A 27,627-nucleotide genomic window follows, 5' to 3' on the forward strand; every position below is an offset into this window, starting at 1 on the left:
CTTTCTGCTACAAGTCCCAGGTCCTTACCCTGCTCTCTCCCTTTCAGGGTTATAACTTCTCATTCTGCCCTTGGGATGTTGCCCTCTCTAGATTAACTTTAAAGTGATCCATAGCTACTTTTTGTTACCTCCCAAGACAGGCCTGCAGGTGACTGTTAATTAGCACTATTGGGAAACATACTTAGGCCCCTTCTTGAGATGGTAAGTATGAAGTCCCATTAGCTTGGCTTCTATATTTTGTGGGACTTAAAATTTCCTCCACATTTTATCTCTCCCTTTGTTTCCCTACCCTTATGATCGAGTCCCCATTTCATGGGGTCACACAGGTTTTCCGACTGGTGGGCAAGATAGATAGGTACAGTTTGGGGTTATGTAAAATACTATAGCCAGAGAGCATTTACTGAGGGGGTCCAAAGGAAGGGCTGCTAACCCAGAGTGGATGGGGGATATAGAGCAGACAAAGCCTCCTGGAAAAAATAGCCATTGGATTACAGTCAAGAAAGGTGCAAACAGGTTATCTGGGATTAGCAGGGAGGAGTAGGGTAGAGGAGTGGGGGGTGAGTTAAAGAGGCAGAGCTGGCAAGAGAAGGAGTTCTACTGAGACAGAAAAATGTTATCTAAAGCAGTGGTTCTTGAAGTGTGGTCCCCAGACACCTGCATTGGCATCATCTGAGTGCTTCTTAGAAATTCAGATTCTTAGGCCCCACCTGAGATTGACTGACTCAGAAAGTCTGGGGGTAGGGCTTAGCCCTCCAGGTGATGCTGGTGCTCAAGTGTGAGCACTACTGGTTAAAGGGAAGTCAGAATGCTGTGTTCTGTGTACCTCATTCTCTACAGTGGAAGGTAGGTGATGGGTAGGGAGTGATGAGGAAGTAAGCCATTGCATAAGAATGAGGAAGAATTTTATTTCATTTTGGGATAAGAGAATGCCTTTGTTTATTTATTAACATATTTGTTGAACATGTATTTTATGAGGTTGGAATGCAAAAATAAACAATTATAGTTTGATATGAGTAAAAATGAAAATATAACACACCAAAACTAATGAGATACAGCTCAAGCAGTACTTAGAGAAAATTTATAGTGGTAAATACCTGTATTAAAAAAATATCTCAAATCAATGACCTTATTTTCTACCTTAAGACACTGGAAGATGGGAAAACGCCTAAAGCAACCACAATGAAATAAATAAATATTGTAGAGGAAATTAATGAAATAGAGACCAGGAAACAATATAGAAAATCCACAAAATCAAAAATTATTTTTTGAAAAGATCAACAAAATTGACAAACCTTTAACTAAGCTGACCAAGAAAAACAAAAAGAGAAAAAAAGACTCAAATTACCAGAATTAAGAATGAGAAAGGGAACATTACCTCGGACTTTACAGAAATAAGAGGATTATAAGGGAATAGTATGAACAGTTGTGGATTAGTCAGTTTGAGTTGCGGTGCCAAAATACCATAGATTAGGTGGCTTAAAAAAAAAAGTCACTTGTTTCTCACATTCTGGAGGCTGGAAGTCCAAGACCAAGGTGCTGGTAGGGTTGGTTTCTCTTGAGGCCTCTCCCGTTGGCTTGCAGACAGTCACCTTCTCTTTGTGTCCCCACATGGTTTTCCTCTGTTCATGTACATCCCTAGTGTCCCTCTGTGTGTCCTAATCCCATCTTCTTATAAAGAATCCAGTAAGATTAATCAGGACCCACCCTAATGGTCTCCCTTTAACTTAATCACTTCTGTAAAGGCCCTTTCTCTAAATAGAGTCACATGCTGAGGTACTAGGGGTTAGGGCTTCAACATATGAATGTTGGGGTGGAGGGAACAAATTTCCATCCATAAAAAAATGTATGTCAACAAGTTAGATAACACAGATGAAGTGGACAGGCTCATAAAAAGGCACAACCTACAAACTACCAAAACTGACTAAAAAAATAGAAAACCTAAAGAGACCTATAACAAGTGAAGAGATTGAAATAGTAACTAAAAAACTTAACATAGGAAAGCTCAGGCCCACATGTCCTTACAGATAAATTCTGCCCAATATTGGAAGATTTAATACAAATTCTTCCAAAAATTAGAAGAGGAGAGAATAGTTCATGACTCATTCCACTATTACCTTGGTACCAAAACTGGACACCTATATTAACTATAAGAAAAATGACACTTATGAATATAGACACAAAAATCCTCAACAGAATACTAGAAAAGCAAATCTAGCATCATATTATAAGGGTTATATACCATGAGCAAGTGGGATTTATCTGGGGAATGCATGGTTGGTTTAACATTTGAAAATCTATTAACATAATACACAATTTTGATGGAATTAAGAAAAAAAGCTGGTGTAATTATTGCAATAGATGCAGAAAAAGTATTTGACAAAATCCATTGCATGCTCATGATAAAAATACTCAACAAATGAGAACTAGAAGGGAATGTCTGCAACTCGATAAAGTTTGTCTACAAAAACCCACACTATCATCATCCTTAACTGAAAAAGACAAAGCTTTCACTCAATGACCAGGGACCAAGCACAGATATTTGGTCTCACCACTCCTGTTCAACATTGTGCTGGAAATTCAAGCCAGGGCAAATAGGCAAGAAAAAGAACTAAAAGCAATCAGATTAGAAAGAAAGGAGAAAACTACCTCTGTTCACATATGGCATGATTTTATGTGTAGAAAATTCCGAGGAATTCACTAAAATTGAGTCACTAAAACCTCGTCCCTACTTTCAACATACTTCCAGGCAAGGAGGGGGACAGTGTAAATGAATGCATGTGTGTGAGTAGTGTGGGAGAATTGTTTCCCAGAGAAGTACATATTTTAACTGGGTCTATGTAGAGTAGAGGCATCTAAATGGGAGGTAGCAGGATGGACAACTGGGTAGGATCAAAGGTGGGCACTTCAAGCAGAGAAGAATACATGCAGTGAAACTCAGATATGACAAAGCAGGGTTAACAATGAGCTGTGAGTGTGACTGGAGAATGGGGTTTGTGGGGTAGTGTGGGAAATAGGTCAAGGAGGTGAGCAAGGCCCTTATATGCTGCCAAAGACCAATTACATGACCATGCGCAGTGTCTGGGTTTAGTCAAGGGTCCCTGGACTTGTACATGCATTTATTTGATCTGGATAGAAGTGACGTGGTCTCAGCATTAGGTCTGTTTCCTTTCCAGGTTTCTGGGTGGAGCGCACCCCTGTGCATGAGGCTGCCCATCGAGGTGAGGCCCTGGAACTGCAGCAGCTGATTGAGAATGGTGCCTGTGTCAACCAGGTCACGGTGGATTCCATCACACCCCTGCATGCAGCCAGTCTGCAGGGCCAGGCACAGTGTGTGCAGTTACTTCTGGCTGCTGGGGCCCAGGTGAGTGGTACTTCGGGACCTCTGCCAAGCTTGGCTATGGCTATGGGTACAGATGGGACCATCTCAAGGGACATGTAGAGGGAGGAAAATAAGGGGATTGAGATTTGCATTCCATGATTTGCAAAAGCACCAGAAGTAAAGTAACCACTGTAGATGACTGAGTGGGAAAGGAAGGAGGAAATCAGAATGGAGTGTGGTGGAAGCCAAGGGAAGGGCGTGGAGGTCTCTATGTCAACTGTGCACTAGGATCAGTAAGTGGTCATAGTCTTGGCTATTAAAGGGTCACTGCTGGCTAAAGAGAAGGTAGTGTTAGCAAAATGGTGGAGGAAGTGTCATACCCTTCACGAGGCAGGGGGCCTGGCAGGCCAAGCACATCACACACACAGGCTTTCTAGAGGGCTTGTGGGCCTTGGTTCAAGAGCTGTGGTTTGGGATCATCAGGATGACTAAGTAGGATGCTGGCAAACTGCTCTCTGGAAAAAAAAAAGTAAAAAGGAGAAAAAATGAGATTCTGTCTGATTTGCTGCTTTTCCTGGTGTAAGTACTTATGTGACACCAGTGTTTTCTGGCTGGTGGAATTGCTAGCTGTTTCACAGTGGGCTGGGGGAGTTGCCCTAGACACCCGCTGGACTGCATGGTGAGGTGAGGGCAAAGTGAGGACAGTGCCCTGCTTACTCGTGCCCAGAGCTTGGCTACGAAGGCGGTTCAGGAGGAAGTGGAACAAGCTTCAGCATGTACCCAAACAGCAGCTGAATTTGGACACATTCTAGACAGAATCTGCCAGCTGGGGAACTGCCTTTTTCCTTCCCTATGATTTTCCAACTAGAGGAGGCATGTTAAGCAGTTTTAGGCCCCTTATTATTCCTTGCCTGCCTCAGCTGGAACCTGGAGCTCTACTTTCCTGCTCTGTGCATACTAAGTGTTGGGGTGGTGGTGAGAGTAAGGCTCAGCTGATCCTGCTCAAGAAAGAAAAGAGCCTCAGACACAATGACGCCTGTGTTTAGGAGGTTAGAAGGCAATTCCAACACAGGTTCCTGTGATCTTTAAATTCCCCTGCCTGGCACGGTGTCTTGGCACGTACTAGAAAATCTAAGAAGTGCCTTTGCATGAATGCAAATCAAAATGAGAAAACACATTTTCCTCTTGGCCCTGTAATATCTGTTTCTTCCTCCCCACAAGGTGGATGCCCGGAACATTGATGGCAGTACCCCTCTCTGTGACGCCTGTGCCTCCGGCAGCATTGAGTGTGTGAAGCTCTTGCTCTCCTATGGGGCTAAGGTCAACCCACCACTGTACACAGCCTCCCCACTGCACGAAGCCTGCATGAACGGTGAGTTAAGTAGAAGGGAGCCATGTGGTCAAGGAAGTGGAAGCCATTGCTGGCCCAAAATACAGACTCCTGGTCTGTATCTCGCTCTGGGTCCTTCACAGAAATGCTCAGCTTTCCTTCTGGAGATACAGTCCTTACCCAGGATTAGGGGGCTGTTGTTTCCATGACAGGATTCTACTTTTTTAGGAGAAGCCTAGTGCCTTTCAGACACTAACACTCTGAAGTCTTTCTCTCAGTCTTTGCTGTCATTTTGCCTTGTGAGCACCTGATCTAGTTGGGAGATGAGACCCAGACACATCATCCCTAAGGACAGACGCTCTCAAAGTGCGGGAGCTGGTCCTTCTGGCTCAGGGAGCAGGAGGGATTTCAACTGCTCTCCCAGAATGGATGGGCTCAGATGGTGGGAGGACAAGAGGAAGGCCTTGCATGGGAAAAATGACACCAAGTCTTACTGGATCAGAAGCTCCCAACACACAAACAATAACAGGTAAGACTGGAAACTTAGGGCGAGAGCAGCTGTGGAAATTTTTTGAATGACAGACTAAAGATTTTGGATTCTACTCTTGAGCAAAGGTTGTAAACTTGTGCTCTCCTCCGTGCCTTCATGCAGGGCTGCTGTTCTCTACAGCCTCATTCCCTGATTCCCACAGTTAGGTCATCACTTATAGGCACTGAGGGTTGCTACAGGTGCCTCCTGAAGGTTTCTGAGCAGATGTTGAATGACCAAAAACCAGCATTTTGAAAGATTAGTTTAGTGGCCATGTATACTGGAGAGGAGGAAAATTTTTTCCCCTACCTATCTCAGGTTCACTGGCTGGGCCCCACCACTTAGGTGAGAAGGGACTGATTAACAAGACAAAAACAGAAGTCTGTTAATGTGAGTAGTGCATTGTGCATACACACACAAACTTGGCAAAGTGTCGCTCAAAGGGATGGTCAGAACTTGGGATTATATAGAACATTTCCTATGAAATGATGAGAAGTTTTTAGAGAAATGATGACATAAGAAAAGGGCATGGGGATTTAGGATGGCGAGTTATGGAGAGGCACACATATGGGGGAACTAATGGTAGATGGGGTTGATTTTAGTAGCTCCACCTAGAGCTGTCTCTGGTGATTAACTTCTGTCCTTCCTGGTAGAGAGGGGAGGGGAACACCTTTACAAATATATGTCCTTCTTTTAAGCAATTTAAGGGAGGGCAGAGAGCTTTTCTTATATCTGTTTCTTCTCAATTATCTTCAGCTCAAAATAAACTGTATGCTAAAGTGGCATATTTTGGGGGTGGCATGTTCTGCTACCCTTCAACAGACTGAAATGGTTGTAGGGGGGGATATCTTGGAGGTGGAGACATGAGTTGAGGGGCATCGTAGTGATCCAAGTGCAAAGCTGTTAGAGTTCAAGTGGGATGGATTCATTTAGAAAACTGAGAGAAGAATTGATGGGCTTGATATAAGGGAAAGGAGAGCATGGGGTTAAAACCTACTCAGGGCTGAGCAGGGAGTGAGGCCAATAACTGAGGTGGATTGGCCAGGAGGATGTGCCCCAGGCAGGGGATGGGGAAAGCCTGGTGATAGTGGTTAGAACATCCAAACAAGAATGTCAGCTGTCTGCTGACAGCTGTAGATGAGGGGCTAGGTTTCAGGGGCTAGAAGTAGAAATTTGGTAGCTACTAACAGGAAGTGTGATCAAGTGATTGAAGAGGATGGAGTCTCTTATACACAGTGAACCTTGACCCTAACCCATGTTAAAGATACCCATAGAGGAGCCAAGGGAAGAGGCAGCAAAGGTGTCTATAGGCTGAGAACCCTGTGTTAAGAAAGTTTAGATAGTTCACCCAGGAGTCATGGACTGGGGATGGCAGCAGCTTATATCATCAACCCCAGGCTCATTGTACCCAACAAAGCTCAGGGGGCAGCCCTGAAGTGGGGCACCTTCTCTCCCACTGAGGAGCTGGGGAGCAGTGAAGAGAGTCTTCTGACTGTTCTGAAGTGATATTCCCCAACTTTCTGTTCTCCCAGCAACAGGGCTGGCTATGTGCTTCATTTCCACTGCTGCCAGGCAGCTTGGAGGACTGTCGTGCCCTCAGTACAAAGGACAACCATCCATTTGCTCACTAGGGCCACACAGGGTTATGAACTGCTCTTAGCTTGGGATGTAGTCCTGGTTCTCCTCTCTGTCCCTGCAACCAAGCAAGGGACTTTCTTATTCCATTGGGTCTGCCGTGCTTGTTATTTCAAATGTGTATTTCAAATATGATTTTCAACTGGTATGCTGCAAGAATTTTTAAAACATGCAATGCTCGATTACTTAGTCAGGGGCACTGACCTCTTTCCTTAGATGCCAACACATCAAGCCATCCAGTGTGAATGCCCTGTCTTGAACCATAAATATATAGGTCATATAACAGTTGCATCTCAGTGGTCATGTTGCATAAGGCGGTTGCATCTAATTGGTTAATTCTTGATAACAGATGTCCTTATGTACAAGCATAGGGGCCTGATTTTTAATAAATTCACTTTGGAGCAAAAAGGATAGGTAATTGCCATGACCAGTGTGGCTCATTTGGTTGAGCATTATCCCACAAAGTGAAAGGTCACTGGTTTGATGCCAGGTCAGGGCACATGCCTGGGCTACAGGCCCAGTCCCCAGTTAAGGCATGTGCAAGAAGCAAATAATAGATATTTTGCTCCCTTTCATTCTCTCTCCCTTTTCCTTTCTGTCTAAAAATAAACAAATAAAATATTTAAAAAAATAAGGGTAGGTAATTATTATTTTTTGTAAATCAATCACAATTATACCTAGATTTTGTCACAGCAAGAAAAAATATTTTTTAGGTGTGCTACAGAATTTTAATAATTAGTTTATATGTGCCATGAGATGAAAAAAGTTGAAAATCGCTGGTATATAGTTGATGACTGTTCATTTTTTCCATTTCTTTTAAGGAAGTTCAGAATGTGTGAGGCTTCTAATTGATGTTGGGGCCAATTTGGAAGCACATGATTGCCATTTCGGGACCCCCCTGCATGTTGCTTGTGCCCGGGAGCATCTGGACTGTGTCAAAGTGCTACTCAATGCAGGTACATTGTGTCTATAGCTGCACTGCCCAATGCAAGCATGTTGGTGTTTACCTGAGCTGCTCCATGCAGGTGTGTTGTGCGTATATGCATCGTGTGTCAGCAGAGAGGTGGGTTGTAGAGTCAGCTCAGGTTTGAAGTTAGCTCTCCCATGGCCAGCTGAGACCTTGGGCCTTGGTTATATATATATAAAAGTGGAAAAGAAAAAGTTATTTTGCAGGTTTTGGGGGAGGATTTCCGCAGTAGCTGGTACATAGCAGTGCTCAACAAATGCTAGTCATTATTTTTAGTAACTACAGGAAACCACCCATAAAACCTGCCTAATAAGGTTGCTGTCTAAACCAGAAAGAGATGGGGATCTAATGGAAAATGGGATTCACAGCATTTGGAATCTAGGTCATTATCAGTTGATCCAAAAATACTCAGAATACTTCTGATAAAGGTGGTACAATAGGTAAACATTGTACTTACCTCTTCCCACAACCACCCCAAAATCACAGCTAAATTATAGAACCACTGTCACTGAGAACTACCTGAAGACTAGCTGAACAGAAGTCCTGTAACTAAGGACTGTATGTCCTCTGTATGAGGAAACCATATCAAGACTGCTTGAGGGGTAAACACGTGGAGAGGGCAGGTCCCACACTGATAGTATAGTGATCAAGAATTGGGAGGGTTATCTTGGCTGCAGAGGACCCCCCTGAGGAGTGAGGGGTCTCAGAGCCCTATCAGGCTCCCCAGCCTGGACCATCAGTTCAGGGACGAGAAGTGCTTGTGACATCTAGCTGTGAAAACCAGCAAGGACTACATTTGAGTGAGGATGGAGGGCTGTGGGAGACCAAGGTGTTCCTTTTGAGGGGCCTAAGCATATATTCACTTGCTCATATACTCACTCATTTACATATGCTCTTGATCTGGGACTTGGTGTGGGAGCAGCTGATTGAAGAGCACCAGGGACATATGAGGAGGAACTGAATTAACTAGCTTTAGGGCAAAGGATGTATGGGAAGGGGTCAGGGCAGCTCTCTCTGGGAACAAAAGTACTGGCCGGCACCGTTGCTTCTTTGTTGAGCCCTTCTCCTACCAGCTAGCAGGTGTCAAATCTAAGCTCTCCATTAATCTGGCTGCTACCACTAGCCCAACCCTGGTGAATCCCTAAGATCTCACCTCACCCAACTCATGCACCTGCCCAAGGCACTTCCAGGGGCTTTTCCACACAAGTGGCCTGACTCAGCTGAGGCCACTTGTGCTGAGGACTTTCCTAAAATCTCTCAAATGTACACAAATCCCAAACAAGCAGTGTCTTTTTTCCCTTTGTTCCTCAACAAAGAGAAACCATAAAAAAGAACCAGTCAGAAATGAATAATATAGTAACTGCAATGAAGACTAAATTAGAGGAAATCAATATCAGATTAGATGGAGCAGTTCGGGTCAGTGATCTGGAAGACAAAGTAGTGGAAAACACCCATTCTGAACAGCAAAAAGAAAAGAGAATTAAAAAAACTGAGAATAGTCTAAGGGGCTTGTGGGACAACATCAAGCATATCAACATTGGCATCATAGGAGTATCAGAATGAGAAGAAAGAGAGCAAAGGATTGAAAACCTCTTTGAAGAAACAATGACTGAAAACTTCCCTAACCTATTGAGGGGGATGGATGCATAAGTCCAGGAAGCTCAGAGAGTCACTAACGAGGTGAACCTAAAGAAGCCCACACAAGACACCTCAGAGAAAGACAAATACCACATGATTTCACTTACCTGTGGAATCTTAAAAAAACAAAATGAATGAATAAACAAAACAGAAACAAACTCATAAATACAGAGAATAAATTGATGGTTGCCTATGGTGATGGTGGGGGGATGATAGGGAGATGGGTGAAAGAGGTGAAAGAGATTAAAATGTACAAATTGCCCATTATAAAACCAGTCACAGGAATGTAAAGTACAACATAGGAAATGTAGTCAATAATATTGTAATAACTATGTATGGTGTCAGATGGGTAATCAATTTATTGGGGTAACCAATATGTAATTTATATGTGTCTGATTACTATGTAGTACATCTGAAACTAACATAATATTGTATACCAACTGTAATTGAAAATAATTTTAAATAAAAAGTGCACAGAATAGAAAGGTTCTGAGAGGAGAAAAACCAACCAACAAAATAAGGAACAATCCAGGCAACTGAAGGTTAAATTCAGGACTTGTCTGGTCTGCCACAGTAGTTTTACAATAAAGCTAAATTGGATATTAGAAAAGGAGTTTTTATTATGAACCAAACTTAAATATTTTCTTGAGAGAAAATTTTAACTTATTCATTGTGGGTATAGCTTAGGATAAAAAACAACTGTTCAGAAGTAGAAGGATTATGAATTCTCTTTGGATGGTGGTCATTTGCACTTAGGTTATATGTAGTTTTCTATTAGTGAGTCTTACTTTAAGGTGTTACTTTTAAGTCATTTCAGTGAAAAGGATTCATTTTTGTGTAAGGTTGGTCATAGGGAAAGTTTTTGTTTTTTACACGATGATAAAATATTTAGATTGGATGAAGTCATAATTCTTCCAGCTGAGTCAGTCATCACATATTTGGATCCCATTTCTGTCAGTCCGAGTGTTTACCTATCATTACTGTTGAGCTTTTAGAATAAATATTTTACAGTGACACAACTCACAGCTTTTATTTTATTTTTTAAATTTTTTCTATTTAATTATTTTTCAACTACAGTATTCTGTAAACTTTTCAAATAAAGGTGTGATAGTGCACTGATCCTCTGTAGAGCGCCTGGTATCTGTGTGCTAAGTATGTCTTTGTTTAATATAGTTCATTTTTTTTGTGGCTTCAGGGGAAAGGTTGAAATTAGAGTTGTTGTTTTTCTCAGTGCTCACTTGAAGACATGCTTATTGATTTTAGAGAGAGGGGAAGGGAGGGAGAGAAACATCCATGCCAGAGAGAAACAGTGATTGGTTGCCTCTTGTGCACTCCTAATGGGGACCAAACCTGTGACCTAGGCATGTGTCTTGACCAGAAATCAAACCTGTCACCTTCTGGTTTATGGGATGATGCTCCAACCAATTGAGCCATGCTGGCCAGGGCCAAATTAGAAGTTTTAACCCCAACATCCTCTCTGCATTAGTTAGGACTTGACAGCAGTGATTTCTCCTTTATAACTAGTAGAGACTAACTCCACCTGGGTGAGGAGCTTTATTTCTTGGTTCAGATAACTGAAAGGATTACACCTAAAGCCAGTTTCAGAGTCATTTTGACCCTGGGGTTCAACAGGGTCATCAATTTTCTTTGAATTTTGCATTCTACTGCTTTCCTCAGTGTTCACTTGATCATTCACCTGGCATCCCGGGTTGGGTAGGATGGGTGCAACAGAGCTGGCCTGAAATCCAAAAGCTTCACCTCATGAAGCTTCTGATATCTTACTTAGAAGAGTGAAAACTCTTCTGAATGTCTCCCTTATACCTCCCCTTATGTCCCATCAATCTGAATTGGGTCTCACATCCACACTTTATTCAGTCCTTTTGGCCTGACTTTGCAAATTCCGATTGGCTTTGGTCTAGGTGGGAGCTGAGATAAACCAATCAGGGCCCACACCAGGAGCTGGAGATTAGGTCATTCTGCTCTCTCCCACCCCAGGACTGCTCTCCACACTGCAGGGTGGCAGTTCAATGATATTGGAAAGGGGTGGGAAGGGGTCCATAATGTCCATTGAAATCTGAAGCAGGGAACCTGGTAAATTCTAAAGGGAGTTTCCATATGCCTGGGAACTTGAATGAGGGAAGATCAGAAATCTCCTGGGACAGCTTCCCATGTCTCAGTGTCATCATATGTTATTGCTGACTGCCACTGTGCTGTCAGCTCTAGACTCAGTCCTTGCTATTCTCTTCTCAGGTGGTCTGGTGCCTTTACATTCTTCTTAGATCACATGCAGTCTTTTCCTTATTTAGGAAAACTATTATTTAACTATGGTAAATCTCAAACATACAGAAAAGTAGAGAGAAGAGGACAGCATATGGATTCTTTTTAAAATAATGATCTTTAACTTTAGGGGTGCTGGTCACAGACCTCTTTGGAAAATCAAATGCAGGCCACTGACCATATCTCTAGGAAAATAAGCACACAGATGCTTTTGCACTCGATTTCAGACAGGGCCCAGCCCTGCAGGAAGATCTGAGCTGTGGGGGGCCCTCAGGGGTGGATAGGAGGCTGTTGGTCTTTCATGCGCAGTGAGGCTAAGTTGCTGACCTGTAGATGATTCTTGTAGAAGAGGAGGGTTGGGTAAGGGGAAAGTCCAGTTATCCCAGTGGGGTAATTTTTAATCTGGTCACTGGCAGTTAATATCTAACTCTATAGGAGGCCCTGAGAGGGGCTAACTGAGCAGTGTCTGCTTCCACCTTCCCAGCACGCTCCTGGGCACACATTTCTCAGTCACTGGTTTAGCCAGCATAGTACGGAGCTATGTGTGCCTGCTCTGCCCAGGAACTGCACCGGATTCTTGGTGTGCTAAGCTGATGACAGCCCCTCATCTTTGCTAGTTAACGTTTTACTCAGTCCACTGCAATCCTATTTTGCTTTGTAATCAGGACTTTGGTAATGATTGGACTTTTACCCATTTTCTCTGAAGCATGAAGTTGAGAATTTTTAATGCCCGGATGGCATTAACTGTTTTGCTGTCTTTCTTTCTCTCTCTCCCTCTCCCTCTCTCTTTCTCCACTCAGTTCAAGGCACATGATGATCACTAGTCCCCACAAGGCCACTCCTGCCCCCACGCACCTTGCTTCTTTCCTCTGGCCCCCCTCAGACATAGGTGTTCTGTCTGCATGTGTTTTTGTAAGATACTCATCGTCGACTGAGGCATGTATTTTTAATTGAGATAAATGGTATTGTGTTATATTTCCTGTTTTTTCACTCAGCCCTGCTTGTTTTCAAGACCTGCCCATGTTGCCCTGTGCACCTTTGATCTGCTGTTTCCAACTGCTGCAGAGTATGCCAGCTTCCCTCTCAGTCGCCAGTCTTTTCTTTATACCCCATAAAATGATGCCGAGAATACATTTTTAAGAGGTGCCTTGGGATGGCCACCTGTTGGAGTCTCCCTACCAAGGCCTTCCACACTGAGAAACCACATGGAATGGGATGGAAGGGGTGGTATGATTTTTAGAGCTATTTCCAGCCATAGTTTTCTCCTTGACCATGATAGTAGCTAAATACTTCCCCTGTGTCCCTTTCTCTGTCACTAAAATGGACAATTTTTCTCCTTCCCTATTGGCAAGAATATTGCGAGAATTAATGGCCGGAGAGAAAGCTACTTGAACTTTAGATTTGGTAGACTTTACAATTTATTTTGCATTACATGTTTGCGTTTAGTACTCAAGTTCATATCTGTATTATGGTTGCAGCACTATACAATTATGTACTCACATCAGCAAGTATTGGAACAATATCCCTGATATGGTACAGTGGTCAGATTGCAGGGTGAATGCTTCTTTTATTTAATGTGTTGCTTTTAAATATTATGTTTGTAATATACATCTGCCAAATTAAATAATTTGGTAATTTAGCCTTCTTTCTATTTGAGGGATTGCTTTTCTTGACCTAACATTGAGTTTGGCTGTGGGAAGTGGAGAGGACTGGTCCTCACCTATGTTATCACGACGAAGTGCTTGCTGCATTCTTAGGATCATACAGTGAACACTGTTATGAACAAGTTTTTATATTTTACTAGGGGTATGAAACTATTTTAAATCAGAAATCAGAGGCAGGATTTTTTTCAAATATTCTTGAGCAGTGGGACTACAAAATTTAATAGCCCTGTACCCTCTCATACTCTCCTATTTTAGTCCTCCAAATTTATCATTACATAGTGACATGCAGGCGATCTGATGTTTAAAAACCTCACTTTAATGACATTTTATGCCTATGATTTGAATCTATTATTTGAGGGGTGACTTCACTGATTCTGGGTCGTTGGCTTGACTTCTTTAAAATACGTTTCTCCAAGGGAACCCTTATGCACTGACAGTGGGATTGTGAACTGGTACAAACACTGTGGAGATTCCTCAAAAACTAAAAGTAGAACTGCCTTATGACCCAATGACCCCACTTTTTGGTATTTATCCAAAAAAACCAAGAACATAACTCAAAAAGACTCATGCCCCTGTGTGGTCATTGCAGCATTATTTATAGTAGCCAAGATATGGAAACAACCTAAATGTCCATCAACAAAAGAATGGATAAAGAAATGTGATGTATATAAACAATGGAATATTACTCAGCCATAAAAAGAAGGAAATCTTACCATTTGCAACAACATGGGTGGTCTTCAAGGGCATCATGCTAAGTGAAATAAGTCAGACAGAGAAAGACAAATACTATATGATTTCACTTACATGTGGAATCTAAAAACCAACTAAACAAAACAAACAAACTCATAGACCCAGAGACCAAATTGGTCATCACCAGATGGAAGGGAGTTTGGGGGACTGGGTGAAAATGATGAAAGGATTAAGAAGTACTAATTGCCAATCATAATGGGAGATAATATTTGCTAACAATAGCTCCAACAAAGGGATTAATATGCAAAATATATTAAGAACTCAAACAACTCAACACCAAACAAACAATCTAGCTGAAAAATGGGCAGAAGACCTAAGCAGACACTTCTCCCAAGAAGACATACAACAGCCAACAGGTATTTGAAAATATGTTCAACTTCACTAGCTGATAATGTGAATCAAAACTACAATGAGATACCACCTCATACCTGTTAGAATAGGTATTATCAACAAGATGGTTAATAACAAGTGTAGGAGAGGATGTGGAAGGAACCCTCATTCTCTGCTGGTATAAATGTGAACTAGTACAGCCACTAGGGAAAACAGGATGGAGGTTCCTCAAAAAATTACGAATAGAGTTAACATATGACCCAGCAATCCCTTTTCTGAGTGTCTGCCTGAAAAACTCAAAAACATGTATTCACAAAGACATATGTACCCATATGTTCATTGCAGCATTATTCACAGTGGCTAAGATGTGAAGACAACCAGTGTCCTTTGATAGAGGATTGGATAAAGAAGATGTGGTACATATATACAGTGGAATACTGGTCAGCCATAAGTGAAGATTAAATACCACCATTTGTGACAGCATGGATGGACCTTGAGAATAGTATGCTAAGTGAAATAAGTCAGAAAAAGCTAAGAACCATATAATTTCACTCATGTGGAATATAAGACTGAAACTAATAGATACAGACAACACTACGGTGGTTATGGAAGAAAGGAGGTTGGGAGGGTAGTAAAGGGTAAAGGGAGCTAAATACATGGTGACATAAGACAATTTGACTTTGGGTGGTGGGAACACAATGCAATATACAGATCATGTATCATAGAAACATATACCTGAAACCTATATAACTATATAAACCAGTGTCACCAAATAAATTTAATGAAAAACAATTGCCAAAAAATAGTCATCTGAATATAAACTACTGCATAGGGAATACAGTCAATAATTTTATAACAACTATGTATGATGTCAAGTGGGTATTAAACTTATTGGAGGGGGATCACTTAATAAGTTATATAAATATCTAACCACCATGCTGTACACCTGAAAATAATACTATATTACAGGTTTGCTATAATTAAAAAAAAAAGTAGGATTTCAGTACTTAGAAGGTCCAACCCAATGAATGCAAAAACAAACACACAAAAAAAACCCCTTTCCCTTATTCTATTTCTGTATAACCTTCTTAGCTACTTAGCAGCAAGCTTAGAACTTGGCATTTTTTAATAGAATTTATTGGGATGACATTGGTTAATAAAATTATATAGGTTTCAGGTGCACAATTCTATAATACATCATCTGTATATTTTACTGTGTGTTCACTACCCCAAGTCAAGTCTCCTTCCATCACTATTTATCTCCTCTTTTACCCTCTCCCACCTCCCCACCCCTGTTCCCTCCCATAATCACCATATCATTGTCTGTGTCTATGAGGGTCTTTTTTTCTTTTGTTTAATCCTTTTCCTTTTTTCACCCAGCCCCTCACCCCTCCTCCCCTCTGACAGCTGTCAGACTGTTCTCTGTATCTATGAGTCTGATGCTATTTTGTTTGTTTGTTTTCATTAGATTCTACATGTAAGTGAAATCATATGGTATTTGTCTTTCTCTGGCTGGCTTATTTCACTTATCATAATACTCTTCAGGTCCATCCATGCTGCCATAAAATGTTAGACTTCCTTCTTTTTATGGCTGAGTAGTATTCCATTGTGTAAATGTAACATAGTTTTTTTATCTACTCGTCTACTGATGGGCACTTGGGCTGATTCCAAATCTTGGCTACTGTAAATAATGCTGTAATGAACAAAGGGGTGCATATATTCTTTTGAATTCGTGTTTTGGGCTTCTTCAGATACATTCCTAGAAGTGTTATTACTGGGTCATGAGGCAGTTCCATTTTTAATTTTTTTGAGGTAACTCCATACTGCTTTCCACAGTGGCTGCACCAGTCTGCATTTTTACCAACAGTGCAAAAGGATCCCCCTTTCTCAACAACCTCCCCAGCGCTTGTTTGTTGATTTATTGATCATGACCATTCTGACAGGTGTGAAGTGATAGCTTATTGTGGTTTTAATTTGCATTTCTCTGTTGATTAGTGATGCTGGGCATCTTTTCATATGTCTATAGGCCAACCGTATGTCCTCTTTGGAGAAGGACGTATTCCTTTGCCCATTTTTTAATTGGATTGTTTTGGATTTTTGGTGAGTTTTATAAGTTCTTTATAAAATTTCGATATTAACTCATCAGATATATCACCAGTGAATATGTCTTCACATTTGGTTGGTTTTTTTAAATTTTGTTGATGGTTTCATTTCAGGTACAAAGCTTTTTAGTTTGATGTATTCATTTATTTTTTCTTTTGTTTCCCTTGATATATAAGAAAAAATATTGCTACAAGAAATGTCTGAGATTTTATTACATATATTTTCTTTCAGGATTTTATGGTTTCGAGTCTATTGTTTAAGTCTTTAATCCATTTTGAGTTTATTTTTATGTATGGTGTAAGAAGGTGGTCTAATTTCATTTTTTGCATTTACCTGTCCAATTTTCCCAACACTGTTGAAGAGGCTATCTTTACCCCATTGTATGTTCTTGCCTCCTTTGTCAAATATTAATTGACTCTAAAGGCTTGGGTTTATTTCTGGGCTCTCTATTCTGTTCCATTGACCTATATGTTTGTTTTAATGAAAGTACCAGGTTGTTTTATCACTATCGCCTTATAGTCTAGTTTGATATCAGATAGCATGATTCCTCTTACTTTGTTTTTCTTCTTCAAGATCACTGTGGCTATCTGGGTTCTTTTGTGGTTCTATATGAATTTTTGGAATATTTGTTCTAGTTCTGTGAAATATGCCATTGGTGTCTTGATGGGAATTACATTCAATCTGTAGATTGCTTTGGGTAGTGTGGGTATGTCAGTGATGTTAATTCTTCCTGTCAATGAGCATGGTATATTCTCCCACTTATTTATATCTTCTTCAATTTCTTTCTTCAGTGTCTTCTAATTTTCTGAGTACAGATTTTTTACAGCCTTGGTTAAATTTATTTCTAGGTATTTTATTTTGTTTTTTTGATGCAAAAACTTGGTATTTTCAAAAAATTGTGATGGCTGTTCCTTAAGTATGACATTTTACTCAAATCATGTTTTTTAAATAAAATCTGTCTTTTTTAGTGCATTTAAAAATGCTGTCTTAGCTACTACTTGTCTGCATCTTTTTGAATATCTACTATTATCATGGGAAAGAGGTAGATGGCAGAGCTAAACTCACTATGATGAGACCTCACTTCCTATTTGATCTCCAAGGTGTTAGGGGAACCTCACCTGTTTTCTCTTTGAGCTTCCCTTTTGTAAAAAAATATTTATTTAAGAAACACTCATTTATTTATGCAACACACAATGTTAGAGCCTCCATTCTGTGCCGACAATGTGCATGCACACACATGTGCATACATACACACATGCGAATATATGTGCATGTGCATGACTGTGTGTGCATGCATTTACAGGGTCAGGCAGGAGAGCTTGAGTAGCTCAACCTGAGCTCCCAGTCTCAGGATCCTTGGGGACAGACTGTACAGGATGTTAGAACTGTCTCACAACTCACAGGGAAGTTTTTGTTATATTTTTCTTATTTTTGGCTCAATTTCCTGTTACGTTTCTTTATTATTGCTATCTATCTTCAGCTTTCTTGTCATAAGAAAAAATAGTAATTCGTGCTTTTGGATTTTGAAAAGGCTGCAGCAGAGTCCATCTTGATTTTGTTTCCTGGATAGGGATAGCTTTTGTATACTGGGCTGGAAAAGTGAAAGCAGATGTTTCTCTCAGCTCCAAGTTCTCTCCTTGGTCATACTTCTTTCCACTGTACCTGCAGGGGCTAATGTGAATGCAGCAAAGCTTCACGAGACAGCCCTTCATCATGCAGCTAAGGTGAAGAATGTGGACCTCATTGAGATGCTGATTGAGTTTGGAGGCAACATCTATGCACGGGACAACCGGGGGAAGAAGCCCTCTGACTACACGTGGAGTAGCAGTGCCCCTGCCAAGTGCTTTGAGCACTATGAAAGTGAGGCCCGGCTCTTTGTTGTCTGAATGATGCAATGCTTTGTAGAATTGCACAGGAGACACTTATGCAAGAAGCTCTGTTCTGACAATATATCAGAGCATTTAGGAGTAAATACATAATCTCAGGCTAAGTCCATACAAGGCTGAGAATGTAGATGCAGCCCTCACTCTTCAGGAAACAAACCATCTGGCTAAGGATGAGGTATCTTCTTTGGCTTAGAAAAAATTGCAGCACAATTTTTTAATGAGTTCACATAGAATTAGAGTCACAAGAGGCTTTCAAATACCTACCAGTTGAAAAAACAACTATTCAAACTTTTGCCAGCCTCACCCACCCAAAATCCATTATGAACTTAGAGGCAAACTCCATCCATATCTGTCGACTAACATTTCCTAACACATGATATTTTCTTTCCAAATAATTTTTGGGGGTAAAGGTCACATGGGAAAGTGAATTTCACCAATAATTTTTCTTGTTTTTTTTTCTTTTAAAAGAAAGACCTTATTTAAAATTTTTTGATAAATTGGGAAAACTCTTTTTTTTTTTTTTTTTATATTTTTGTCAAACAGAGATCATTCTAAAAGACAGGTCCTTGTAGCCGGACTCTGCTTTGCAAATGTCTCTGTGTCTTGGCCGCCAGGTACCTCCAGGCATCCTCCTTCTCTGGCCCTGGTTTGCTCGCATTCCTGAGCCATAGCTCCAGGCTTGTCTTTAGTCCTGAGGTCCTGACCCTCTGCACTAGGACATGCATCGCATACTCTTCTGGAGATGCCTTGTGCGTCAGTTCTGTTGGGGTCGCCTTGTGCCCTGCAGCACTCAGTAACCAGAGCAGAGCCTGTGACCTGGAACAGCAGGAGCTGGCAGCCAGCACCAGTCCAGGACTAACTGTCACCCTGTCCCTCATTGTCTGGAAGTGTGACAAATAAGGCCAACAGCTGTAGACTAGTGCTTGGTTGACAAATCCTTGTGCTAGGTTATAATATTACGGGACAACCCCCCCCCCACACACACACAAGCATAACCCCCCCCAAAAAACCCATAAAATTAAATCCCTCTGGACATCACTAGAATTTCATTTCCTGCTCTTGCTTCCCTGGCCCCTGGCTGTCCTTCCTGGTAGCCTTCCAGACAAGGGTTGCAGGGCATGTCCTATTTCTGGGAAAAGGGAGGTATTTCCAGTTCTTGATATTTTTTAAGTTGAAGGATGTTAGTCTCTGTTCAACTGTGTTAAGCTAACCTCATGTGCTTCATGTTCCCTTTTTCCAGAGACACCCCTAACCCTGTTACAGCTCTGCAGGGTGAGCTTTAGGAGGGCCACTGGTGTCAGAGGGCTGGAGAAGATCGCCAAGCTGAACATCCCTTCCCGGCTCATCAATTACCTTTCCTACAACTGAGCTGCAGGCATGGGAGGTGGGAGCTGGCCTTGCTGAGCCCAGTGCCGTTTGTCTGAAACCCTCAGCTGCTATAGATGTCTGTTGGCCATCCTGTTTTGTCTTCTCTACAGACTCCTGGAGAATATTTCCAAGGCATTGGAAAGGTGCCGCCTCAGCTTCTGCTGGGGACATGGCCCTATTCTGGCTCTCCTGGAACTCTGCTCTAACTCTGGGGTTTCAAGCCGTCCATTTGTCCTCTTTTCACTGACATCCCTCAGAAGGACTCTCAGGAAGGACTCTTCTGCGGGTACAGGGAAAGTCCAGGCAAGGCTGGGGTCCAGGGCACTGCTGTTGATTTCCACATGCCTGCAGGTCCAGGAGCATGGTGCCATCTCTGATTCATTCAGCACTAGGCAGCCGTGGGCCATGGTAGGGAATGTCCTGACTGTGTGGCCTGGGTGACTACATCAGTGATGTCCTGCATTTGGATGCTTTTTTTCTGGAGCTGAGGGTGGGCACTTTCTGAGGTCCACCTGTGCCTAGGTGTACCCATCACTCAGGGGCTTTATGTGGGTCTCATGGAGGAAGGAAGGCTCAGGGCCTTCATTCCCCACAAGCAGGACAGTGTTTCACAGGAAGTTTTGCTTCAGTTTTAGGTCTCAACTTGAAAAGTTATGTCAGGGATAAAAAAAAAACAAAAAACTTTTAGAAGATATATAGGCTGTAACTGGTGTTTATTTAATGAATTAAAGCAAAACTTAATGTGAAGGCGTGTCAGCACCTATTTCCCTGAGCAGCCGTTCCCAGTGTGAAGGAGCATTAGGAAACACTGCGGAGATCGTCCTTCATCTTTCTACCGCTGCCGAATGAATTCCTTCCCACCCCAAATTTTGCTAACTCCTTGAAGCTCTGAAATTGGTAGAAGATGTTGCCAGTACCCAATGGATATTATCAACTATTGTTTCATGTATTCTGCAGGTACTTCTGGAACATCTGTTATGCTTAAGGTATTGTCTTGGTGCTGTGAAGTGGATAGGATCAGACTTATGATCACAGACAGGGAAAGAAAGAATTTTGCAATCTGTTCCTATAGTAATAGAAACAAGTAATTCTACATTATAAGCCATGCAGTGAACTATAAAGAATATTCAAATTGCATTTGTCTGCCTAAAGGTCTGTAGTGTAACTAAAAAAAACCCCATAAAACAACCAACACCCAGGGAGTTAAACTAGGAAACTGCATAATTAGTTCAGGTATATTTGGTTTCTGGGGAAAGAGAGAAGGCACCCCTTGTGAACACCCCAGAAATGTGGACATCACTACATTCTTCCAGACAGTATGGAATAGAATGAGCCTGAATTGGCCAAGGCAGTGCCAAGTGCACCACATGAGCAGAAAGTCTGTGCACTTACTTGGGGCCCTGGATTTGCTGGAAAGTTTCATGCTGGTTGGTTGCAGTTTTCTTTCATTTCACTGTTCCACCCATGGTTACATCATTCTGTGCTGAGAGTAAGAGCCACTCCCGTTTGGTTACAGTCTTAAATACAAGTTCTGGGTAAATCAGTGTTTCTGTATGTACTAATAACAGTGAAAAAAAAAAGCACTGGGTTCTGTCCTTTTATGTTTGTAACAGGGACTCGCCTCTAGCAATAAGCTGGTAGTGTTTCTGTACGTGGGTGCAGAGTCTTGGCCTCCCACTCGCTGTTCAATAAAAGGTGTTGAATAGAGTCCATCCTTGTGTTCACACGGCTCTTTTTGCTGTTGTTGTCGGGAGCAGAAACACTGGATGGGCTTTCATCCCGTGTGAGTACAGAGGGGCCACTATCTTCTTCCCCCTACTTTGGAAGTTCAAGGAATAGAGCTGTGCCTGTCTGACCCACATCTTCCTCAAGTGGTCAGGTGACTAGGATTGTATGCCTCCTGCCAGTCTGTAACTCCCCCACCCCCAGCTTTAGTGAGCTCTAATACACGAATAACCTGCCTGAATCCTTAAGCAGAGGTGTGACCCTGGACGAGTTTTTCCACTCCTCTGTGCCTCTGCACAGGTCTTTCCACTTGCATAAGAGGGATCGAAGGTCAGATTTTGATCATTAAAAGGATGTTTATGATTAACCACTGAATCTTAGAGATGAGAAATGAGGCCCTGTGAGCCTTACAGGTTTTTTGTGACTGAAACAGGGTAATCAAAGGGTGCCCTGAAAAATATAAAGTGCTCCCCAAACATAAAAGTTATATGGTTATGGCTGGACTGTGGTTTTGTTGGTATTTGTAGATCTTATTACAGCTGTGTAAACAACTCCCTTCTGACTTGGGGACAGTACCCTATTTCAGGAGGAATATATTCATAAGACCTCTCAATTTATGTTTTAAAATTCAATGGGCAGCTGAAAAATTTAGAGAAGACATTTGCAACATAGGTAGATGATTGGTAATGAAAATAAAGAAAGATCATTCATAAATGATTAATAAAAAGATTAACAACCCAATAGGGAAAAAAAAAGGCAAAGACTACGAAGAGGAAATTTACAAAGGGGAAACTGCAAATGTCCCCCGATAGGAAAAGATGCCTGGTCATGACCAGGGAAATGCAAATTAGAAATACTTAATTCAACAAAATGATGCTATCAGCTCAACAAATATTAAAGGCCTGGCAGTTTCTTAATGTCGATGGGCCATACAGGCAACTGGGAACTCGTGGCTTGCTAATGGGGTGCAGGTTGACTCATGTAGTTAGGAGGGCTATTAGATGACATCTAGGACCATTAAAGGGGCATGGCACATGTGCCCATCACTTCTACTTCTACAAACACGCCTTAGAGAAACTCTCAGCCATATAAGAATGTGTCGATGTTCAGTGCAGCAATTTTGTAATAGCGGAAGACCCCATCAGGAGGGGAGAGGCAGTAGAAGAAATTCGTACAAAGCCTCTGTGCTGCAGAAATAGGAAGAACCAGAAGTATGTGTTTTAACACTAGTAGATTTAAAAATTGTAACGGCAGATAAAAAAAGTTGTTAACATATTTGTGTACCACACGGATCTATTTGTATGAGTTGAAAAACAGAGCAGCGCAGGTGTCTAAGGACACCTGTGTGTGTGTGTAGTAAATGTGAAATTGTGGAACCCACATGCCAGCATCATGCTGTGCTTTCCTCTGGGTGAGAGAGGGACCTGTGACCTGGAAATAGGAACACGAGGGACTTCATTTCTCTTTGATATGTCATTCCTTAGGAAAAGATAGGAAGTAAACGGGAAGAATGCTATTTGTTCATGGTGGGTGGTGGACAGATAGATAGGTGTCATTCTCCATGTGTTTTGGTATATTTTTTTAATAATAAAAATTTAATGTACAGAGGAAAGACAAAGGGCAGAACTACCCTTAAAAACAAAACAAAACAAAAAAAAAAAACCCAAACAGCCTTGGCTGTTGTGGCTCAGTGGATTGTCAGCTTGCAAACCAAAGGGTCTATGGTTTGATTCCCAGTCAGGGCACATGCCTGGGTTGCAGGCCAGGTCCCCAGTAGGGGGCACTTGAGAGGCAACATATTGATGTTTCTCTCCCTCTCTTTCTCCCTCCCTCCCCTCTCTCTAAAAATAAATAAATAAAATATTTTTTAAAAGAAAGAAAGATACTTGTGTGACAGTTATAAAGTAGATTCTGTTTAAGAATACCTTTCAGCTTCTTTTGGCTACAAAGTTATATTTGGGTTAAAAGATTCTGTATTCCACAACAGGTGCTGATGCCCCTACCTTTTTAATTTTTTGACCAACCTCATTTTTGAACGAGGAAACAGGTTGCAGCTACTTTCTTAGATAAACTGCACTTTAAAAGCCCTGAGCATGCTGTGTGGCTCACAGTCTGCCTGCATCTCTGGGTAGGCAAATGGCGAGTACAGTCCCCTTTCCCTCTCTCCGCCTAGCCTGCTCTACTTTGGCATGACTCACTCCCTAGATGTTGTGAAGCTTCTCAATGTGGCTCTGGGCCAAATCTCCGGTTTCGGATCCTGCCCCTTGGACAGATAGAAACCAGTTCCTCTGAACGAGGAGGAACCATCTCACAACAGGAAGATGCGGCCTTGCTCCTGGGAGCTGCCTGCCCTCTGCAGGTGGGCGAGGGAGGTGTAGGGAAGAAGTGGGTCACGCAGCTGAGCTTCTCTCCTGTCATCCCTGAGTTCCTGCTAGTCTCCAGGGAGGGAAGTGGAGTCTCCTCCCCTGCTCCTTTCCTCACTGACACTTTCAACAAAAGTGCCACATGTCATAACCCATTCCTACTTCTAGATGAGTCTGCACGAAGTTTGATGTTGTTTGGGACAGAAAGAATGCTTTGCATGTCCATTTCTTCCCCTGGGCTGCTTTGTCAGAACTACCGCTCATGCTTTCTTTCCAGGGTGCAACATTTGTTACTTTTGAGCTGTTGGGTTCCTTTATTCACAAAAATGACTCCTAAACTATCTCCAAACACAATGCCTACCAGCTCACTCTTGTTGTGGGATCTTGAGGGAGTAGCAGGCTGGGAGCTCCTTCCCTCCCTCCCTCTGGGCAGACTGTAGCATTTACTTTTCCAACTGTAATGGGTGGAAAGTACTTCCAGACTCTGGTGTCTTTGCTTTTTCTTTTTTCTCAGTGTTGGTGCCACATAGCATTGACAGCCAGGCCCCAGTTATGTTGGAATGAAAGTCTTGTGATCTTTGGCAATTGGAATGAAAATATATCTTAAGTTGGGTGCCTCCTAAAAGCCGAACGTCTTAAAAGCATAAAGACTCATGCCAGCTGTCTCTCTCTCTCTCTTTCTTACACACGCATACATTTATTTATATGAAAGTTTACTTTCTAGCAGCTGGTCTCCAGGTGTGTGGTTCTTCTAAACCACAAACTTCAGAGGTGAGAGAGAATTTGCAACTGAACTCTGAGCCAGAACATCCAATTAGTTTAGTTCTCTGCTCTCTGTGTGATCAACAAGAAAACTCTCATTGCTTCTTGCTGTTAATTTGAAACCCGAGGCTCATTCTGCTGTTAGGCACAGAGGTATAGGTGAGACAAGAAGCAGGAACATTAACTCCTTCCTTGGGCCCTTTTCTCCATCCATCCACCCACCCACCCATCCATCCTCACCCATCCTTTCTTCTCCCTTTTTAAAGCAGTTATTCTGTTTCATGTTCTTTGCTGGGCACTAAGGATACAAAAGCAAAACAAAACAGAACAAAACGCCAACATAAACAGGAATCTTGGCCCTGAAGGATCGTGCTGTCTCTCAGGAAGCAGATGCAGGAACAAGCGCTGCATCTAGAAGCAACAAACAGGAAGGAAGAGCTAACTCTGCTCTGGGAAGAGAAGAGCGGAGAGATGGCCTCGACTTTCTTCCTCAAATTCTGGGATAATAAATTTAGTCATACAAAAAACATATTTTTATATTCACAGTTCTGTGTAATTCACAAAGCTTTGTAAGTGATATCATAGGCATTTAGGCAGGCAAGAGCAGAGTAGGAACAATAGACCAGGTACAGAAGGTCACCAGGGCAGAAAGCCCTGGGTGCCTAGCAACAGGCAAAACTGGGAGGGCAAGTATTATATGTGGGACCTCTCCCGCAGGGTGCCCTGTCCTCCTCTAGCATATTGCTGGTCATGCTGTTTGTACCCCTGAACTTTCATGCCCCTGGGTCATGTGGTTTGGATCCTCCTCTGCTATTTCCTCTCCCCTGGCGTGGTGCTAGTCATGTGGCAGACCCCCTTGGAAGAGAAATAAGGAAACCAGAGAGTAGCTTCCTATGACCCCCATCTGAGCACTTGCACAACCACTCCCTTAAGCCTCAAGCCCTCAGGACAATGAAGTTCTGGCCTGTATCAAATGATCTAAGGAACAAAGCCTCCGGTTTGTTGACCGTAGCAACAGGGGTTTGGTCAAATGAGAGATAACATCTAGACCTCAGCTGTGTTTCAGCTCCAGGCCCAGAAGAGCAGCAGGGTCAGGAAGGGCCACGTCATGGCTGACTTCAGGACCAGCTGTGAGGATTAACAACCCTGGAACTGACCAATCAGTGGAGACTATGACCTTGGGAGAACACATCTGGAAAGCTGATGAATATTTTATTCAGATCTTACCCTTCTTTTGCCACTGTAACTTGTTTCCTGAGTCCAGCTGGCTCTGTTCTTCTATACTTCAGTTCCACCAGTATAACTTTCTAAATAAACTTTTGCTTGTACCTGCATCTTGCCTCTGAATTCTTTCTCAGCCAAAACTCAAGGACTGAGGTCTTACATCTGTTGCCATTTGCCATTAACATAAGGGCCTGGGTTATTGCCAGCACTTCCTCAGAGTGAGTGTGAAGATACAAAAGACTCATGCATACATCTTCTCTTTTGTTTCATACCATTTCCCCCAAGCACAGAAATCGGAGAATGATGTTTAAGCCCATTTTACATGTGTAAAGAGTTTACTATAACATCTTCTTATATTTATGGTTTTAAAAGACCAGGAAGAGAATTTCACAAAGGACCAGATAGGCTGCAACAAGGAGCATGGGGATTTTCCCTACCTCCTGTGAGAATCAGCACCTTGCAGAGCATATATGAGTGATTTCAAAAAATTTAAATGAGACTTGGCTGGGTTGCTCAGTTGGTTGGAGCACCATCCTGTGTACCAAAAGGTTATGGGTTCCATTTCTGGTCAGGGCATGTACCTGGGCTGCACATTTGATCCACAGTCAGGGTGCATATAAGAGGCAACTGATCAATGTTTCTCTCTCTATATATAAAAAACAAACAAAAAAATAAATAAAAACACAACCCCCACAAAGCTCCCTCAAAACCCTCAATAAAAACATATGCTTGAACTTCCAGCCAAGATGGAGGCATAGGTGGAAACATTGTGCCTCCTCGCACAACCAAGTTTAAACACAACAAAGTTTTAGTAACAAAAATGCAACCAAAACACAGAAAAATGAACTATATGGAAGTCCAACAACAACGAACCATTCATCCAGACCCATAAGAGGGGTGGAGTCAGAGGCTGGCAGAGCGAAGTCGGGCAGGAAAAAGCAGCTGGAATGACCCAGGTGCGCAGGCGGCGGTTGGCAGATCCCAAGTCTGGGGTGGCAATGGGCGGACCCCATGGGGGTGCAAGGTGGCTGACTGACCTTGGTCACACATTCGTGCACAGATAAACCAGGTGAAGGAGCAAGCAGTGAGACAGACCGCACAGGCTAGGGCCCCAGTGATGGGAATTAAAGCCTAAAAGCACCAATTGGAAAAACTTTCGGGATTGAGGGGCTGGAAGAAGCTCCCAGGGTCACAGAGAGTTTGTTGGAGAGACCCACAGGGTCCTGGGGGTGCACAGCCCCACACACCTGGGACCCAGCACCAGGGGGGCCCGGTTTGCTTGTAGGAAGCAGCAGAGGGGACCAAAATCCGAGAGAGAGTAGAACAAACACCACTGCCCCCTCTGACCCTGCCCCCACATACAGTGTCACAACCCAGCAACTGGGTCGCCCCGCCCTGGTGAACACCTAAGGCTCTGCTCCTCATACATAACAGATGGGACCTGACCAAAACATTATGGCTCAAGAAGTACAGCCCAAAGCCCCAGAGCCAATACTTCTAAGCGACAAAGAGATAGCCAACCTATCAGATGCACAGTTCAAAACACTGGTGATCAGGATGCTCACAGAACTTGTGTTGATTTTAGTCACAAATTAGAGGAACAAATGAAGGCTAAACTAATCGAAATGAATGGAAATGCACAGGAAACCAATAGTGATGGGAAAAAAACTGGGATTCAAATCAAGGGAGTGGACCAGAAGGAAGAAAGAAACAACCAAATAGAAAAGAATGAAGAAATAAGAATTTAAAAAAATGAG

At 42.3% G+C, this 27,627-nt stretch overlaps 1 protein-coding gene across 1 annotated transcript in view; it reads left to right on the plus strand.

The window, feature by feature from the left end:
- Window positions 1-21,508, plus strand: part of ASB13 (ankyrin repeat and SOCS box containing 13) — a 33,401-nt gene extending 11,893 nt beyond the window's left edge. The window contains exons 2-6 of the mRNA XM_037156631.2: window positions 3,174-3,361; window positions 4,541-4,691; window positions 7,635-7,769; window positions 18,211-18,402; window positions 19,669-21,508. Of these exons, the coding sequence (XP_037012526.2) occupies window positions 3,174-3,361; window positions 4,541-4,691; window positions 7,635-7,769; window positions 18,211-18,402; window positions 19,669-19,796 (794 nt within the window). The 3' untranslated portion in view covers window positions 19,797-21,508. The remainder of the gene's footprint in view (window positions 1-3,173; window positions 3,362-4,540; window positions 4,692-7,634; window positions 7,770-18,210; window positions 18,403-19,668) is intronic.
- The last annotated feature ends 6,119 nt before the right edge of the window (window positions 21,509-27,627 follow it).

Source organism: Artibeus jamaicensis, unplaced genomic scaffold, assembly GCF_021234435.1.
Source record: "Artibeus jamaicensis isolate MK-2021 breed Jamaican fruit bat unplaced genomic scaffold, CSHL_Jam_final contig_426, whole genome shotgun sequence".
NCBI classification, from domain to species: Eukaryota; Metazoa; Chordata; class Mammalia; order Chiroptera; family Phyllostomidae; genus Artibeus; species Artibeus jamaicensis.